Source organism: Procambarus clarkii, chromosome 79 (genome assembly GCF_040958095.1).
Source record: "Procambarus clarkii isolate CNS0578487 chromosome 79, FALCON_Pclarkii_2.0, whole genome shotgun sequence".
NCBI lineage: Eukaryota > Metazoa > Arthropoda > Malacostraca > Decapoda > Cambaridae > Procambarus > Procambarus clarkii.
Window position 1 is genome coordinate 19,545,660 of NC_091228.1, and position 21,103 is coordinate 19,566,762.

Genomic DNA, 21,103 nt, shown 5'->3' on the forward strand with positions numbered 1-21,103 from the left:
ACTTTACAGTAAAAGTCTGAAGCACTTTTAACAACACTAAATTTTTGTTGACGGGTGAGCTTTACATCAAGAGGACGGAGGGTATTAGTGAATTTTTTTTTTTTAGTTCAGCTATGAAAGGAAGGCAGAACATAGTGATACTAGTTTGTTGTTGTTGTTAAAGATTTGCTACTCGGAACCAAAAGTTCCAAGTAGCACGGGCTATGGTGAGCCTGTAGTGGACTGTACTACTAGTGTTGAAACAGGTTTAAGATGAAAGAAATTTCCTTTAGCTTGATAATAGGCAAAGTTGATAAAATGTAAAAGGTAACCAAGGCGAGAGAAAGACTTGTAAATAATAGAAATTTCAGAATAAAAAACTGAAGGTCACTGATGTGTTGGACGCGGAGGAAGAGAGACAAGAACACTTTTCTTGACAAAGTGGATGGTAGGAAATGAAGTAAATATATGTACCATTGTGCTTAAGATTGGGGCACACAGAGAAAGACAAACCGGACACAGAGCTGTGAACTTGAACGTCTAGGAAAGGAAGGATGGAATTAGATTACAATTATACTTAGAAATTGATAGGAGGAGCCAGATTGTTAAGAGAGGAGAGGAAAGGCTAGAAAAAGACGGTTATGAGCCCATAGAACAAAACTGTCATCAACATAGCCAAACCAGGGAGAGGGACGAGTATCAACAGTGGGAAGAATAAGAGGTTCAAATACTCTGTATAGTGATTGGCAAGAACAAGGGAGAGGACGAAACTCATAGTTTATAGGAAGACAAAGTAAAGCACGAAACAATGGGTACAAACTGGACGTTTAGATTCAGGAAAGGCCTCGGTAAATACAGGTTTGAGAATAGATTTGTTGATTTATAAAAGATATTACTTATAAATAAAATACAAGTGGGATCAATGAATATAAACATGAATGGACGAGTTGTGTAGCATAAATAAGAGCTGCCTCACATGGGACAACATGCCTTGTGCAGTCCCATATATTACTGTGTTCGTTAGTTCTGTGTTGACACATATTTGAATCTTGACTTCTGAGCTTGTGCTCGTTACCTCTGTGCTGGTGGTTCACGGTAGTTGTGTTGCCTCGTTACTTCTGTGCTGGTGGTTCACGGTAGTTGTGTTGCCTCGTTACTTCTGTGCCGGTGGTTCACGGTAGTTGTGTTGCTCGTTACCTCTGTGCTGGTGGTTCACGGTAGTTGTGTTGCTCGTTACCTCTGTGCTGGTGGTTCACGGTAGTTGTGTTGCTCGTTACCTCTGTGCTGGTGGTTCACGGTAGTTGTGATGCTCGTTACCTCTGTGCTGGTGGTTCACGGTAGTTGTGTTGCTCGTTACCTCTGTGCTGGTGGTTCACGGTAGTTGTGTTGCTCGTTACCTCTGTGCTGGTGGTTCACGGTAGTTGTGTTGCTCGTTACCTCTGTGCTGGTGGTTCACGGTAGTTGTGATGCTCGTTACTTCTGTGCTGGTGGTTCACGGTAGTTGTGTTGCCTCGTTACTTCTATGCTGGTGGTTCACGGTAGTTGTGTTGCCTCGTTACTTCTGTGCTGGTGGTTCACGGTAGTTGTGTTGCCTCGTTACTTCTGTGCTGGTGGTTCACGGTAGTTGTGTTGCCTCGTTACTTCTGTGCTGGTGGTTCACGGTAGTTGTGTTGCCTCGTTACTTCGGTGCTGGTGGTTCACGGTAGTTGTGTTGCTCGTTACTTCGGTGCTGGTGGTTCACGGTAGTTGTGTTGCCTCGTTACTTCTGTGCTGGTGGTTCACGGTAGTTGTGTTGCTCGTTACTTCTGTGCTGGTGGTTCACGGTAGTTGTGTTGCCTCGTTACTTCTGTGCTGGTGGTTCACGGTAGTTGTGTTGCTCGTTACTTCGGTGCTGGTGGTTCACGGTAGTTGTGATGGTCGTTACTTCGATGCTGGTGGTTCACGGTAGTTGTGTTGCTCGTTACTTCGGTGCTGGTGGTTCACGGTAGTTGTGATGGTCGTTACTTCGGTGCTGGTGGTTCACGGTAGTTGTGATGGTCGTTACTGCGGTGCTGGTGGTTCACGTTAGTTGTGTTGCTCGATGTGTGCTACCATTCACTCTCGGTTTCTTGGAACATTTTCTTAAAGTGTAGTTGTTACATTGTACCAGGTTTCTAAGACCGCTTTTCACCGTCTTGTGTGCTGTTCTATATGTTCTCTGAATGTGAGAGTTTGACTATTGATAGCCGGTTGATCTTTCAAAGAGAGCTTGGCTTTTGGTATTGCAGCTTCGGTCACCGGCAAACCTTCTGCCCACCTGTTCAAGGTTATACTCAACTGCTGTTTTGTTTCCAAAACGTTTGGATTATTGCAAATGACTGCAAGAACTGGCAGAGATGCACAGCCCAGGAGTGCTGTATGCTATTAGGAGTTCTTGGACACTCATGGCCGTCCTCCTTGCCATCTGCAGCTTTTTCTGTAGAGCTTAAAGTAGAGTTTACCTTGATAATGCGGGTCCCAGACTGTCATACATCCATATGAGAGCCAGAGTAAATAAGAGCATGCAAATAAAACTTTAAAGAATATGGCAAAAATAATCTTAGGGTCCAAAGACCTCAAAAATGTAATTTTCTTCCACTCTTAAATAGGATGACTTTATAAACTTCATAATTTAATGCAAAAAATCACAATAACTGTAAGAAAATTTGACGTCCATCTCACACGTCTGAAAAGAAATGAGGATGTGGACGGACCAAAACGTTGTCGTTAACTTCTTTTTCCGGCGTGTGGGACAAGTGTCATCAATGTGTAATGATTCCATCCCTCCACGTCCCTACTTTTCAGCCAAAAAATACTTCACAAAAAGTTTAGGTTACCGGGGATATCCCACCTCGTATATCAGCTACTTTGTGTGCTGGGATCTGTGTGGCTCCATCGGGGGATCTGAGCTCCATCGGGCTCCGCTGGTGGCGCCTCGGAACACCCCGTAGGTTCTCCCGTGACACTCTGGCTCGTGGTTAAGAAGCCCGGCTGAATACTGTCTGTGCTCTCGTGCCAAGCATATGCTTGTTGTACTTGGAGACGTGTAATACTTTATTCTGGGAGTGTTAGTCTGCCCTGAACTCTGCGGCTTTTTGTGAAGAAAGTGAAGACCCAATGCACGTGTAAGTGCATTACAAACCAAATGGGGGATTACTCACTACTTTGATGTTGGTGCAGTGAAATCAATAGGTTGACCAAGGTTCATCGATCACGGGTGGCCGCTGGGATGTTTTCCTCGGGGTTACCATTTTTTTCAGGCAGCTCACTCGACCGTCCAAGTTGGTTGGGCATCATTCTTCCCCCCCCCCCCCCACCACACCCTCCCGTCCCATCACAAATCCTTATGCTGACCCTTTCCCAGTGTTATATAGTCATAATAAAATGGGTTGCGCTTTCCCCTGATACCTTTCCTCCCCTTGCTCCTGCACCTTGTAGACAGCCAGACTGAGTTTCCTTCTTGCTAGGTAAGGCTGGGCCTCGGAGAGTGGGCCTCGGAGGCTTCGTGCAAGGGTGGGTCTCGGAGGCTTCATGCAATTACCTAAGGCTTGTTAACCTACTGAAATTAACCTGATAACACAATAAAGTGAGAGCAAGCTTGAGTACACTGGGTTTAACTTTTCCAAAAGGATTTAGTGATCATTGTGTAGTATGCTAAAGTGTGTTTAACTCTCCTCAGATAAAGGCCCTGAACTGCCGGGCGAATATGTATCAGTCGGAGTTCTCGAAGACCCTGGAGCACTCCTTCTCTCCCTCTAACTCGTCGCTGTTGATCCACGCCCCGGAGGGCAAGCTCAAGTGTGTGCCTGGAGAGGCCCAGGACCACCTCCTGCCTGTCCTCTTCTCCGCCTCCGACCAGACCTCCGCCATCTTTACTCTCCAGGTAATTGTAAGGAAATTTAACGCTGTCTACCTGACATGTGTTATACTCAAGGAAATTGGTGCCTTCGTGTTTGTTCGTAATGATCATAAATTAAGTATTAACACTGCACAATAGATCTGAGCTCCATAGGTTATTAGTGGCAAAGTATTTCATTAACTCTGAGTATCGTAAGGTTCAATAGCAACATTTGTGCAATATACTTTTACTCTTTTAGTAATTGTACATGATCCTAAAGTGATTTTTGATGTTACTGTAATTACAAAGTATGTGAACTCATAAGTATTGTGACCATAAATCAATTTAATTACTTAGCAGAGGAAAATGAGTAAAACTGAATGAATCAGCCATGCAAGTTATATGCTCGAGGGGATTGTTATAGAGAGGTAAATATACTTTTTTGGCATGAATACACTTGACTTAAAATGGGAAAAAATAACACAATTAGTATAACTACATTATATTTATTTTTGTTAATCATGTACAATTATTAATTAATTATTTAAAAAATTTCATCCAACATGCTTTTCCTTGTAGCAGGCCACAGGCCCATATATCCACTACAGCCTGTTGGTCATCCACTCCTTGCAGGAACTGGCTTGTTTCTTAATAAAAAGTCCGCCTCTGTTCCGGCAATATTCACCACCCATGTTGGGGGGTTTTGACCCTGCTGACCCTCACCAGGATGCAACCCTCAACAGTTACCTAACTTCCAGATACTTATTTACTGCTAGGTGAACAGAGTCATCAGGTGAAAGGAACCAAACCAAACCATTTCTGTCCTGGCTGGGGCTTACCCCGGGATCCTCAATTGTTTAGCTGGAAGAGTTCTAATGAATGTTAGATATAAAAGTTGTTTAATGAAATATACAACTTAAAATTCTCATTGACCATTAGACCTGCATACGAAGCTACTTGCTTGCGTCAGGTTGTGTCTCGCAGGAAGGTCCAGTACCAGGGCAGCCAGGAGTACCAGCTGACCAGCGGGGCCTAACACTCTACTATTACTTCAGGTTGTGTCTCGCGGGAAGGTCCAGTACCAGGGCAGCCAGGAGTACCAGCTGACCAGCGGGGCCTAACACTCTACTATTACTTCAGGTTGTGTCTCGCGGGAAGGTCCAGTACCAGAGCAGCCAGGAGTACCAGCTGACCAGCGGGGCCTAACGCTCTACTATTACTTCAGGTTGTGTCTCGCAGGAAGGTCCAGTACCAGGGCAGCCAGGAGTACCAGCTGACCACCGGGGTCTAACACTCTACTATTACTTCAGGTTGTGTCTCGCGGGAAGGTCCAGTACCAGGGCAGCCAGGAGTACCAGCTGACCAGCGGGGAGCTGCCCATCAGTGTGGAGCACCTGGTGGAGCCTCTCCCCCCTCCCCTCCCCAACACCATCAGGGGAGTCGTCAACATCAATATCAACATTCCTCCAACTGCGTCTCCCAAGGTCAAGGTCTGTATAAGGATTATATTTGCCTTTTAGTAAGTCTACTCAGTAAGGATAATTTGTTTAAGATAATGATAGACGTTTGCAACATTTGCCTGCTGCGAGTCGTCCAACTTCCACACTTTAAGGATGCACAAATAACCTTGAGAGATTGTTAGCAGTTTTCTTCCTAAGCTTTCATTGTTTATTAACCAAACCTTTAACTTCAAGATTAACTGAACTGTCATTCTACTTGCAAATTTCTTGAATATACGAGAAATATTACATGCATGAATTTCTTCATAAATACATTATATTTTTGGAGAAACTTACCAAAAAGCCACAGTGCTTCAATGAAAGTGAAGACACAATGCACGTGTAAGTGCATTACAAACCAAATTTTCGGATGTAACCCACATTCCTTCTCACAAGCAGCTGTATACAGTGTTCTGAATAAGTTTCCAGAAGTTTGTGTTTTTATGTCTGGCAGAGCGCCTCACTTGGCGTTCATCATAAGACATCGTTGTTATCATCCTCCCCAGGAGCCAGGGAATCCCCAGGGACCTCCTAGGGGACTCTCCAGGGACCTCCTAGGGGACTTCCCAGGAATCTCCTAGGGGACTCCCCAGGGACCTCCTAGGGGACTCCCCAGGGACCTCCTAGGGGACTCCCCAGGGACCTCCTAGGGGACTCCCAGGGACCTCTTAGGGGACTCTCCAGGGACTCACCGGGACTCCCCTAGAGACTCACCAAGGGATGTCGAAGTTTCAGAATAATGCTCAATTACCTGATTTCTGGGAACTGTGGGGCAGGGTTCTGTGGAATCACTATCCCTACTCTGGACACCACAACGTCTGTGCTCATATGTCTTACTGAGATTAGTTAGTTTTACTTCGAGAAGATTCTCGAAGAAAATATTCGAGGAATAATATTATTAGAGGGAAAATAATAATATTAGAGGGAAAACATTAATATTAAAATATTAGTTGGAACCAGACCCTCTGATATTTTACAAGTGTAAATTATAATGTATTTCTCCCGCCTGCGCTCTAAAGGTGCGTTCTTCAACCTCTTTATACCTGCGAACTGCCGACCGCCTGTTGACGGCCTAGACAGAAATAAAACGTCATTGCTATGAAATAATACTACTGTATATGTAGATAGTATTTTATATATTAAAATGTTATAAAATTAAAATTATTAGTGTGATATCTACTGCTGCTTCTTTGTCAGCACATTTGACACACACACATGGCAGGAGCGTTGTTTGTGGGAGACGAAGCGCTCCGTTAACATTGTGACGTTCAGGAGAGGAGAGATTATGCTCTTGAGTCAACACACCTGCGGTCAATTTTTTTTTTTTGCCATAATATATCCTTATTTTATTTATATACCATGAATACTGAATGTGAAAATCAAACTATTGAAACTATTATGTGAAAATACACAGGTGGAAATTAGTAAAGTAGCGCTATAATACAGTCAGCAAAACACCGCCTGGAAGAAGAGTTACACCGCGTGTGTGGCCGCTGGTCTGGGGAGGTCCTCAACATGTTCCCTCCAGCCTTACATGGTCGTGTAGTGAGCACTCAACTGTGGCTTGTTGTAGGTGGCCATAACTGTGGCTTGTTGTAGGCGGACACAACTGTTGCTTGTTGTAGGCGGACACAACTGTGGCTTGTTGTGGGCGGCCACAACTGTGGCTTGTTGTAGGCGGACACAACTGTGGCTTGTTGTAGGCGGACACAACTGTGGCTTGTTGTGGGCGGCCACAACTGTGGCTTGTTGTAGGTGGACACAACTGTGGCTTGTTGTAGGCGGACACAACTGTGGCCTGTTGTGGGCGGCCACAGCTGTGGCTTGTTGTAGGCGGACACAACTGTGGCTTGTTGTAGGCGGACACAACTGTGGCTTGATGTAGGCGGACACAACTGTGGCTTGTTGTAGGCGGACACAACTGTGGCTTGTTGTGGGCGGACACAACTGTGGCTTGTTGTAGGCGGACACAACTGTGGCTTGTTGTAGGCGGACACAACTGTGGCTTGTTGTAGGCGGCCACAATTGTAGCTTGTTGTAGGCGGACACAACTGTGGCTTGTTGTGTCGTGACGCTGAACCCCGGTTCATTCCGAACACAGCGATTATACAACACATAACACCTTGCCTCAGCAACCGTTACTACCACCTATACTCCTACACACACCAGACCCTTGAGGCGTACCACTCGGTTTGTACTGGAACACAATGAATGAACATATGGAAGGTATTTAAAGGCCGTCGGGTTTTGTCATTTAATTACAAAGAATAGACTCTGACAAATAAGTACATATTAACATACTCTATTAGGTCAATACGATTCCAATACCCATAGACCACTTGACCTCCGTGATCACCACCCACACTCGTAACTTCCGCCTAAGTCCCTAATACGGAATGATTACTACAACGCTCCACACCCGGTTAGTCTTTCATTCAATACTCACATACTGCAGACTTAACTTGGTCACTAAGATCACATCAGGTTCTCTCATAGCTGTCTGCTACACTTCGTTGCTGCCGCAAACGGGGATCCAGAGGACTTGCCAGTTCAACTCCCACAATCAGACTGACTCCAGTCAGCCATCTATCTCAACCATTTCACCCCGCCTCTCAAGGAAGGTATAATCCGATTAACCTTATCCCTAGAGCGGTAACCTTGATCCTAGAAGCCTGACGAAGAATAATTCCTCTTTCCAGGAATTATTAATTTGGCTAAACAGCTTTGGTCTTAATCCATTGACCTTTCTTAGATATGTGATCCATAGTCTGTCTACTTACATGTACTTCCAATCATCATTCGTTAAGTGTTGTAGTAATGATCCTCTAGCTAATAATTCCTACTAACTTGTGGATTACAACACCACTCCCCTCCTTAAACACGCATATGTCCCCATATGCATCATTGCAATGGTTCCATTAGTGCAAGGACCTGGAGGATGCACCCACCATATGTGTACAACTAAGAAATCATCCAATAAGTTCATTATACACACGATGAAATAAATTAAAATTTTCCCCGACATGACTCACAACACTTCTCCAACATATACATTTTATTCACATCATATCACAGGTTAAATAGTCTGTAATAATTTTTCCCATCTCCAACAATGCACATATACCTAAACTGCTGACATATAATTACATACAAACATAAACATAAAATTACATTGACCAGAATGCTGGCACTTAAACAGAAATGACACTAGTCATTAATATATACACAACACATATATATATCTAAGGTTCTTCATCCTTAGTAATAAGTTAATTATAATTTAACATCTTGCCCTGTACTGTTGACATAAGGCTTACAATGATCACACAATGTTTCACTGGCCTCCTCCACAATTGGCAGCATCACTTCTCTTGTCTTCGTGTCCCATGGTTGCTAGGTCATAGATCCTCCATGACCCAGACAAAACCCAGGCTGTCCAGCCTGGTGAATGTTGTCAATGTCCCATCGTTGCTCTGGGTTAACGTGATCCTGGCCTCCAGAGCAACGGAGATTCCTACCCCAGGGTCATGTTCCCTTGGGTCTGTGCTGACGTCTCGTTCCAGGGCACCAATCCCAGAACGCTGTAGATCCCTCACAGCTCTCTGGTCTAGGCCCATCCGCCCAGAGTGTGTCCACCTGTATTCACACCTTCCCGACCGCTGTACCTGCAAAATATTCCCTCGGAGCCCCCTGGCTCGATCCCATTATTACATAACCCCCTCGGCTCCTTACTCTCTCCCCGTATATAGCCTGAGCGCAGCTGCAAAACCATTGCAGCTGGCCCTTATCCCTGCTTTGATGTCAGGGGGCGAATTTCGCCTATAACGTCACGTTGGCTTCACTTCCTCCCCCTTTTTTTTCCTAGAATAACTGAGTGTAGCCTCATAGCTTCCCTTCTACTCTACCTGAAGCTCTGTGACATGATCCCGGGGGACCTTCTCAAGCCTAACACTCAGTAATGGTGTCGATGAGGTAATATACAGTATATACAAACACATACATTATCACAATAAATACCTCATTAAAATAATTTCACACTTATGTCACTAAAACATCATACTGCCACTGGCTCGCCTCTAGCGAGATTCCTGTAACAACTTAATAAGAAATTAGTATATCTACTTCGCTCGTCCACTGCAACCACCAACACCTGAAATTTTGAAATTCTACATTATAATCTTATCCATAAGACTTACCCACTCCGACACACCATCACCTCTGGTCAACCCAACCACTGATGACCTCATTATAACACCACGTCTCTCAACAGCCAGGCTCTGCGTCCTGACGCACCTGACCTCATTACACCGATACTCACCGTACCCACCACCACCTTGCCTCCTGTGCCGCTATGCACTCCACAACACCACACTCCATACCAGGCGTCCAAACGCCACAACACTACACATGCTACTCTACACCACACTCTACACACTACCCCACACTCTACAAAACTACCATGCCCATGCACCACTCAACACCGCACTCTACACACTACCCCACACTCTACAAAACTACCATGCCCATGCACCACTCAACACCGCACTCTACACACTACCCCGCACTCTACAAAAACTACCATGGCCATGCACTACTCTACAGTACATACTATGCTCCTTCTGTATTCATGACCCCACGAGAGCGGGTCGGATAGCGATGTGTCACCGTCGCCTGTGGACCTTGTCCCCGGTCCTGCGAAGGCTGTTCTGTGTTATCTACCCTTGATTGCCAACTCCTCGTACCCCCTACCTATGTTCTCAGCCGCTGGTGTGCTCTCCCCTGGCACACTCCCCGTAGGGTATGGCTCCTCACTTGCCTGACCGGTCAGTGTATAGACGCGGTCTGAGTGACAGAACACATGCCCTGTGTTTAGCACCTTAACCTTAACTTCTGCATTCTTTTTGCTAATTACCCGACATGGCCCCACAAACTTGGGTGCCAACTTACCTTCTGCCTGAGCGTGCATCTGCTTCACGAATACCCTATCACCTTCATTGATCACCTTTGCTTGGACCTTGTTCCGCGCATTATAATATGCCTCTGCTACCTCTGTCGACTTTCTTAAATGTAGTTTCGCCAAGTCAAATGCCTTGGTTGCTCGCCTACAGACAACACTTTTGAAGTCTAACGCATAGCATGGCAGTTGCTTGCTTGTGAACGTCGTGAACGGAAGTCGGGGATCGAATCCATGCAACAAAAAATGCGGGGTTTCTCCCACCGACCTATTGAACGCCGTGTTGAGCGCCGACTCCACCATCGACAAACTCTGATCCCATGCAAGCACATCATCTGCAGCCAAATGCCGCAGAATACTGATTACTTCAGCATTGTGTCTTTCAACCAAACCATTCGCCGATGGTCGATATGCCAGCACTGGAGTATGTTAGAATTGATACACACTCGCGATGCTTTGAAATACTTGATTGATAAACTCTGACCCTTGGTCTGACACAACTTGTTGAGGAGCCCCAAACCTGGTTAACACACTTTTCCACCATGGCCTGGGTCACATCCTCTGCCGACTTCGAACGGAGTGCACTCACCACAGTGAACCATGTGAGTGCATCCACTGCTACAAATATGTACCTCGCCCCTGAATGAGCTTGTGGTAGCGGCCCAATGAGATCTATGTGTACTCTCTCGAAGGGAGTACTCACCTCCGGCCACCTACGCAAAGGTTCCGCTCCCAACCTATGTGCCTTGTACCTCAGACAACTGTCACAAGAGGCTACATAGACCTTGATATCTTTACCCATGGATGGCCAATAGAACCTTTGACGTGCCCTCTGCAACGTCTTGGACTCCCCTCCATGGCCTGCTGCTGGGATGTTATGACACAGATACATTGCAGTCCTCTGGAACTCCGGAGTCAAGACTGCCTGGTATACTGGTTCAGACCGTATACCCGAAACCCTACCAAGATGATACAACACCTCATCTTCAACCACAAACTCATCCACTGGTGCTGGAAGTGTCTTCCTCAACTCCGCACGCTGACCCCTCAAAAACTTTCCTACCTTCCACCACAGGGGGTGACCTTCCTGACTTCGTATCAACTCCCTCACATTCCACGACACATCTTCCTCCCCCTTCCACTCACCACTGCTACATTGTGACACCTTGACAACGCGTCAGCGACCACATTGCTTTTCCCTGGTACATGTTCAAAGTTTGTAATGTTAAACTCTGAGAGCGAGGTAACCCACCGTGCCAGTCGCTGACAAGGCTCCTTGGACTCGAACACATACTTAAGGGGTTTGTGATCGCTTCTGAGCCAAATTTCATGTCCAAGCAAGATGTACCGGTTCCGTTGTAATATGAATGTGATCGCTAGCGCTTCCCTCTCAATCATACTATAGTTCTTCTCTGCAGGACATAGTACTCGTGAACAAAATGCAATGGGACGCTCCCGTCCTCGCTCATCCACCTGAGCTACCACACCACCTATCGCTGCGCCAGAAGCATCCGCATACACCAGAAACGGTTTGCTAAAATCTGGGTGCGCCAAGATACTGCGAGAGCTGACAGCAGCCCTCAGTACCTGGAACGCCTGCTGTTCTTCCTTCCCCCACACGAACTCTGCAAGTCCACTGATCTCATGTAATGGTCTTGCAATTTTTGAAAAATCTTTAATAATCGCCGATAATAGCTAACCAACCCCAGGAAAGATTTGCACTCTTTCTTTTTCTGTGGAACTGGGAACTCTTGAATATCCCTGGTTTTATCTGGCAATGGACTGATACCCATCCGGCCCACTGTATGACCCAGGAATGTTACCGATTCTCCAAAAAAAACTGCATTTTTCGAAATTCACTTTGAGGTTGTGTGACCTCAGCCTTAGCAAGAGTTTCCTCAAATTATGCATGTGCTCCTCTAATGACTTTCCCAGCACGATTACGTCATCGAGGTACAGCAACGCTGTGGGACCTATCAACCCCGATAATACACTCATCATTAGCCTACTGAACACAGCAGGTGCTGACTTCAACCCGAAAGGAAGTGGTTTATATTGCCAGAGCTCGTTGGAAGTGGTTTATATTGCCAGAGGTCGTTGGAAGTGGTTTATATTGCCAGAGCTCGTTGGTTTATATTGCCAGAGCTCGTTGGTTTATATTGCCAGAGCTCGTTGGTTTATATTGCCAGAGGTCGTTGTTTATATTGCCAGAGCTCGTTGGAAGTGGTTTATATTGCCAGAGCTCGTTGGAAGTGGTTTATATTGCCAGAGCTCGTTGGTTTATATTGCCAGAGCTCGTTGGTTTATATTGCCAGAGCTCGTTGGTTTATATTGCCAGAGGTCGTTGTTTATATTGCCAGAGCTCGTTGGAAGTGGTTTATATTGCCAGAGCTCGTTGGAAGTGGTTTATATTGCCAGAGCTCGTTGGAAGTGGTTTATATTGCCAGAGGTCGTTGGAAGTGGTTTATATTGCCAGAGCTCGTTGTTGCACGCACTAAACGCTGTGATTTCCCTCGACTCTTCCTCCAGCGGTATCTGGTGATACCCACTGAGTAGGTCTAATGTGGTAAAATATTGTGTACCCTTCAAGTGTGTCAATGTGTCCTGTATGTTAGGTAATGGGTATGCTTCGTCCTTCGTCAGCTTGTTTATTCTGCGGAAATCTACGCATAACCTCACTCCCCCATTCTTTTTCCTGACTACTACGAGAGGGCTGTGCCACGGTGAACTGGATGGTTCAATGATATCATGATCTCTTAGCTGGCTTATCTCCTCTTTCACCTCCCTCTGGTGTGCCACTGGTATGCTATATGCTCTCGTATATACTGGATGTGCACCCTCTACGTCAATTCTATGTGCTCCTTGAGTAATGCACCCTGGAGGTTCCCCTCTCAACGCAAAAACATCCGGGAACTCCCTGACTAAGCCCCTTAAGGCTTCCTTAACCTCCCTTTCCATGGACATCCTATCCACTATTCCCATTAATTTATCCATTCTATCCTCATCGCCCTCACTCTGACTTACTGACATGGCTGCAATAATCTCCTCCACAGGGTGCGCCCACGCTACCTGTGCATGCTTACTCAAGGTGACTGGCCACCGAGAGGGATTAAAAACCCTCAACCGAATTACCCCTTCATTTATGTCTTCAATAGTCTCCATTATCACCAACCCTGCTGGATTATCCAATGGCTCAATTTGCACAACGTCTACTCCCTTGGCTTTACATGCCATTTTAATCACTAAGGATGCTTCTCCCGGAATGGTGACATCCTTGGGTACCGTGACTGCCCACTGTATATTCTGGTCCCCAGCCGAGTTACCACAGTTACCCCTCACTACTGCTACTCCTTCTCTACTCCTCACCTTGTTAACGTCTACCGCTTGACCCCCACATACCAATTTATTCCCCATTGCGCTGAACGCTATGGCACATGAGTATTTTTCGAGGAAATCAATTCCCAGGATAATGTTGGTATGTTTCAGCCCTATATCCTGTATTACTACAAAACTATGTTTAAACCATCTATCTTCTAGCTGGAAATCCACAGTTGTCTCACCCAACATCCGCAACGCATTATCCCCCACCGCCGTTAATCTCCTGTTGTTCGGTATCAGCCTGACGTCTGATCCTAACACGCTACGACTCATGATGGACACGGAAGCACCGGTGTCCACCAAGGCTGTATAGATAGTGCCCTTTAACCGTAAATGCACCTTTATGGGATGACCCGACCCGACGGTACACAACCACTGTCCGCCACCCCCTACTGTACACACTGGGTAATTAGACGGAACAAAAAGCTTACACTGCCAGGCCAAGTGACTACCGTCACCACACAGCTTACACACTTTGGTCTGCTTAGGTCGTTCTGGCTCGTGTTTACCTGTAGTGTACCCCGTTCCCCGGGGATACCCTCTACCGGTACCCTGGTTCTGGTGGTACATTCCTGTTGCTCCCTGAGCAGGCGTGTATCGTGGTGGAGCAGGAGTGAACCTGCCTCCACGTGCCCCTTGATTATAGCCTCCTCGCTGCCCACGAGTACCCTGATGGGGTCCCCACGACACCCCACTCGTATTGTGTCCTTGGAACACCCTTGGCTCCCAGCCCTTATTATTGTTACGTCGAGGAGCACCTCGCCCCTTGCCCTTGGAATGTGTGACCCCCGCCGCGGGTCCATCCTCCACTGGCTGAGCTACTGGGGCCCAGAGCTGAGCCTGTCTCTCTTGCGTGTCTGCAAGATTTGCCTGTTCCTTAGGGGACACTTCTTTAAAAATGTCATCCTCTGTCAGTTTATGTGTCGGGCTATTCTCCGCCCAAAACACTGCATGTTTCACCGCTTCATTAAAAGACTTAGCTTCCCTGCAGTGTAACGCACTTTCCCGCGGTAATGCACCGAAAAAAACACTCCGTTGCATAGAATCTCATACTACCCCCGTGAACTGCGTTTCCGTCCGCTCAATCACATCACCCAAGAGTCTTATTCTATGGCCAAACGCCCTTAATTGTTCCCCTGGTTCTCGTTTAAGTGCAGCTAACTGAGCCTTTAGTTCTACTGCATCGTGCTGCACATCATAATGATCTATCAGTTCCTGCTTAAACTCGCTATAACTATATATTTCTCTAATTTCCGCCGAGTTGAGCAGGGTCTTTGCTTCCCCTTTCACCTTGGAATATGCCAATGCAATCTTTGCCTGATCCGACCATGACCCCACACTAGTCGCCTTCTCTAGAGCAAAGAAAAATGTTCTAATATCCGTCAGTAACTGACCTTTCGAATCCCGTTTGGCGCCCCAAAACGTGGGTATGTCTCCATATACCTTAGGTCCTGCATTAGTCGTCTCATGCGTGCTCAACACATTTTTCAACCACTGTGCAACCTGCCCAAATGTCTCTGACGCTGCCGCCTGCGCCGTAAGCAACGCCGCCGTGTTATCACCACTCTCACCCTGACCGACATTACTCGTGGCCTGGCCACTGGCGCCCCTATTACTACCCGTACCCGTCATGGCTACTCGCCCCTTATGTGCTCGTGTATGAACCAGCTTGACGCTTTGCCGTACAGTAACCTTACTTGGCCTTATTCCCTTAATCTCACTAGAATCACTTATAATTTTAAGCCACCATCAACAACGTCACTTATCAGTTCCCCACACTACTGTTTCCACCCCTTAGGGGACTTTTCCCTGCCGCACAACGTGGCCACTCCACTTGGCCACACACCTTGGCCCCACACCCCACTATGGCCACTCACTGGCCCACACACCTTTCCTTCCTCACTCCAATATCCACCGTCCTGAACACAACCCGATGTCTACCAATTCCCGAACATTCCCTCACCAACTAAACCAGTAACACACTTCCTTCATCTCTCAAAGTGTTCCAAACCTGTTTGCGCTGCCACTAAATATGTCGTGTCGCTGAACCCCGGTTCATTCCGAACACAGCGATTATACAACACATAACACCTTGCCTCAGCAACCGTTACTACCACCTATACTCCTACACACACCAGACCCTTGAGGCGTACCACTCGGTTTGTACTGGAACACAATGAATGAACATATGGAAGGTATTTAAAGGCCGTCGGGTTTTGTCACTTAATTACAAAGAATAGACTCTGACAAATAAGTACATATTAACATACTCTATTAGGTCAATACGATTCCAATACCCATAGACCACTTGACCTCCGCGATCACCACCCGCACTCATAACTTCCGCCTAAGTCCCTAATACGGAATGATTACTACAACGCTCCACACCCGGTTAGTCTTTCATTCAATACTCACATACTGCAGACTTAACTTGGTCACTAAGATCACATCAGGTTCTCGCATAGCTGTCTGCTACACTTCGTTGCTGCCGCAAACGGGGATCCAGAGGACTTGCCAGTTCAACTCCCACAATCAGACTGACTCCAGTCAGCCATCTATCTCAACCATTTACCCCCGCCTCTCAAGGAAGGTATAATCCGATTAACCTTATCCCTAGAGCGGTAACCTTGATTCTAGAAGCCTGACGAAGAATAATTCCTCTTTCCAGGAATTATTAATTTGGCTAAACTGCTTTGGTCTTAATCCATTGACCTTTCTTAGATATGTGATCCATAGTCTGTCTACGTACATGTACTTCCAATCATCATTCGTTAAGTGTTGTAGTAATTATCCTCTAGCTAATAATTCCTACTAACTTGTGGATTACAACAGTTGTAGGTGGACACAACTGTGGCTTGTTGTAGGCGGACACAACTGTGGCTTGTTGTAGGCGGACACAACTGTAGCTTGTTGTAGGCGGACACAACTGTGGCTTGTTGTAGGCGGACACAACTGTGGCTTGTTGTAGGCGGACACAACTGTGGCTTGTTGTAGGCGGACACAACTGTGGCTTGTTGTAGGCGGACACAACTGTAGCTTGTTGTAGGCGGACACAACTGTGGCTTGTTGTAGGTGGACACAACTGTGGCTTGTTGTAGGCGGACACAACTGTGGCTTATTGTAGGCGGACACAACTGTAGCTTGTTGTAGGCGGACACAACTGTGGCTTGTTGTAGGCGGACACAACTGTAGCTTGTTGTAGGCGGACACAACTGTGGCTTGTTGTAGGCGGACACAACTGTGGCTTGTTGTAGGAGAAAGGCCCTGGACTTTTATTGCAATAAATGAATAATAAATATATACTATACATGGTATACTAAATTATATACAACATACTGTGTATACAGGGTATACATATATTAGCTATACCGAATACATGCCTTTTAGTGTATAAATGTGCTACAAGATAAAACTAAATGCATTAACTAAAGAAATTAGATAAACATATGCAGAAATATATATCTGCTAATGAGTAAAATTATCATTGTTAAGTGAATTTTTTCTCATTTGCTTCAAAATCAATATAGTTGCAACAGTACGTACCACAATGAGTCCGCCAGACTCAACAGATGTGTAAAGTTTGATAATAATCAGCCCATATCTGCCTCTCCTATTAGTGGGGAAAAGTTTTAACTTTATTTAATTAAAAGTGAGTTTTTGCAACTTCGAAACGAATAATCGGTTACAATTTAAATGTTTCAAAATTTTAAGTCAACATTTTTTTGTTCACGTTTCGTTTTTAAAGATGCAATTTTATTTTATTTGTAATTAATTTTTAAGGCTACACTGCTAAAATTTTGTCCCACATCTTAGAATTGTGTATTTACTTACATAAAATGTGAAAAATACTGACATTTTAATTTCATGTTCAGAAGAAAAGTCTGGAAAGGACCCTGAGTGTGAACAGCTTGCAGGCCGAGCTCAACACCAATACTGCTATCAATGTATGACAACTAAATAGCTAATTCAATATACTGGGATGCTGAGTGCTAGTTAAGCATCTTCCCGTCCCAAATATGACCAGCTATTGGGTCTGTATCACTGTTGGTAGAATGTGTAACGTGGAATGATGGCATTAACCTTATTTTCTCCCCCTCCATTAATAAATCTAAAACAATAATATGTTCCAGGTTTGGTATGCCATATGAAGAGGGGCATTAAGACTGATAATGTTTTGCAGGTGTTGGTGTGGTATACCCGTCAAGATGGGGAGGTGGTGGCGGACTCGAGGGAGCTGGAGGTGGACAAGTGCCTCAGTAACACCGTAAACCTCACTTGGTCAGCCTCTCGCGTACAACCTGGGGAACAAGCCTCTCTGTCCCTCTCCTCAGAGCCAGACTCTGTGTGTAGCCTCGGTAAGTAAAGCACGCCAAGGCTGACTTAGACCTGCTTGAGGGAAACATGTGCTGAGAAAATCTGATGCTCATTCAAGCAGGACAAGCAAATTTTGTTGTTATTCTAGTACAGTAAGACAATTGTATTCTTATTTGACCATACTATATATTTATATGCATATGCCAGCCCAGACACTAACATAAAACTTTATTATTTCCTAAACCCAGGAGTGGTAGACAGAAGCACAGAGCTGCTGGCAGTAAACCCTGACCCCATTTCCCTGGAAGCAGTGTTCAACTTTGCTGGAAGTTTTGATGTGGGACGATGGCTCGGCTCTCAGATCGACGACTATAAATACTGTGAAAAAAAGAGGAGAGAAAGGATAGCGAGTGCGAAACCTGAAAGCTCTAATATAGGTTGGTTCAAATTTGTTATGGTTCAGTATAACAGTGTTGCCATGTTATGGTTCAGTATAACAGTGTTACCATGTTATGGTTCAGTATAACAGTGTTACCATGTTATGGTTCAGTATAACGGTGTTGACATGTTATGGTTCAGTATAACAGTGTTGCCATGTTATGGTTCAGTATAACAGTGTTACCATGTTATGGTTCAGTATAACAGTGTTGACATGTTATGGTTCAGTATAACAGTGTTACCATGTTATGGTTCAGTATAACAGTGTTGCCATGTTATGGTTCAGTATAACAGTGTTGCCATGTTATGGTTCAGTATAACAGTGTTGCCATGTTATTGTTCAGTATAACAGTGTTGCCATGTTATGGTTCAGTATAACAGTGTTGCCATGTTATGGTTCAGTATAACAGTGTTGCCATGTTATGGTTCAGTATAACAGTGTTGCCATGTTATGGTTCAGTATAACAGTGGCACCATGTTATGGTTCAGTATAACAGTGTTGCCATGTTATGGTTCAGTATAACAGTGTTACCATGTTATGGTTCAGTATAACAGTGTTGCCATGTTATGGTTCAGTATAACAGTGTTGACATATTATAGTTCAGTATAACAGTGTTACCATGTTATGGTTCAGTATAACAGTGTTGACATGTTATAGTTCAGTATAACAGTGTTGCCATGTTATGGTTCAGTATAACAGTGTTACCATGTTATGGTTCAGTATAACAGTGTTGCCATGTTATGGTTCAGTATAACAGTGTTGCCATGTTATGGTTCAGTATAACAGTGTTGACATGTTATGGTTCAGTATAACAGTGTTGCCATGTTATGGTTCAGTATAACAGTGTTACCATGTTATGGTTCAGTATAACAGTGTTACCATGTTATGGTTCAGTATAACAGTGTTGCCATGTTATGGTTCAGTATAACAGTGTTGACATGTTATGGTTCAGTATAACAGTGTTGCCATGTTATGGTTCAGTATAACAGTGTTGCCATGTTATGGTTCAGTATAAGTGTTGCCATGTTATAGTTCAGTATAACAGTGTTACCATGTTATGGTTCAGTATAACAGTGTTGCCATGTTATGGTTCAGTATAAGTGTTGCCATGTTATGGTTCAGTATAACAGTGTTACCATGTTATGGTTCAGTATAACAGTGTTGCCATGTTATGGTTCAGTATAACAGTGTTGACATGTTATGGTTCAGTATAACAGTGTTACCATGTTATGGTTCAGTATAACAGTGTTACCATGTTATGGTTCAGTATAACAGTGTTGCCATGGAGAAAGAAAGAAAGAAGGACCCTTGACAAGCCGTCGGCTTTCTGGCCCCATCAAGACCACTTGAGATAGAAGCCCTCGGATAAATTTAAATAAATTTACTTCCTTTTAAAATATACTAACAGACTAGTCTCAATATTTTTTTTTACATTTAGCGGAATCATTTTATAATAATTTTATAAACCAAATAATCATTTATTATTTGCTTTTCTTAAAAAAGCTTTCTCAAATTAAGAAATTTGAGAAATTTCAAATTTTCTCAAATTAACACCATTGAACGAGAATTTCTTCAGGTATCTTACAATAATGTTGCAATAATTAAATGTGTATTGTCTAACAAGAAGCTGATCCTTTGGAGGAGGTTGGTCGTAAGGTTAGTGCCGGTAATGCTCCCTTTGTGTTACTAGAGGCGGTACCCAGCAGTACCCGGGTGGACCCCGTGCCTAGACCTGTAGCACTCCCTCACAGGTCTCCCACCAACACCCCCAAACACTCCAAAAATCACCAATCACCGTGCAAAGTTGTGCGAGATTAACCTGAAGTCTATGGCTTCCATCCTTGGAAAGACAAATACTTTCTCTTTCATATATAGCTAGGGGAATCCCTGGTCTCTGTTCAGCCCATCCTTCTAAAGTGAAAGTTCTTATGAACAAATCCACAAGGGCCGTGATGAGGGTTCGAACTTTCGACTGGGATGATCCCAGACGCCGCCTTAGTCGACTAAGCCTCGACACGGTCAAAAGAATTGCAACCGGGAATTCCATTGAATTCACACGGATCCTGCAGCCTCTCCGAGACGCAAATCAGGGTTTTACACAATTCCCCATGCAGTGATTGATGGATATATATTATTAATAGGAACGTTATCACCACAGACAAAAATCAGAAGACACAGTTTACAATTTACTACAAAAACAAGAAGACGGCAAACCAACTTATGAACAAGTCTCCAGGCACCAAACAGAACGCCTTAAAAGAGACCAACGTCGTCTATGCCACCACTTGATGCCCACTTGGGAACTGCCAGCCCCAAAGATCTCAGTATATAGGCAAGACAGCAACGTCTTTCTAGGTGATTAACAATGCACAAACAACAGGGCTCCATTAATGAGCATATAATCTCCTCACACAACCAGACCATCACCAGAGAAATCTTTCAAGCAACACAGAAATTATCGACAGGTACAACAACAACAGGAGACTCGACATCAGCGAGGCACTGCACATCAAAAACTCAAACCCAGCAATCAACAGCCAGTTAACACATAACAACGTTCTACCTACTTCAAGACCCCGAACCAACATAGTATAACAAGAAGATAGAACATGCAATAGACTATTATACCCATTGTGCCTTGATACAAATAGATACAAATATACATACAAATTCAAGATACATAT

At 44.8% G+C, this 21,103-nt stretch overlaps 1 protein-coding gene across 1 annotated transcript in view; it reads left to right on the top strand.

The window, feature by feature from the left end:
• The window catches only part of LOC123764603 (alpha-1-inhibitor 3), a 188,026-nt gene that overhangs the window by 94,159 nt on the left and 72,764 nt on the right, over positions 1–21,103 (top strand). Inside the window, exons 9-12 of the mRNA XM_069314571.1 lie at positions 3,677–3,880; positions 5,146–5,325; positions 17,847–18,021; positions 18,229–18,417. Coding sequence (XP_069170672.1) covers positions 3,677–3,880; positions 5,146–5,325; positions 17,847–18,021; positions 18,229–18,417 — 748 coding nt within the window. The remainder of the gene's footprint in view (positions 1–3,676; positions 3,881–5,145; positions 5,326–17,846; positions 18,022–18,228; positions 18,418–21,103) is intronic.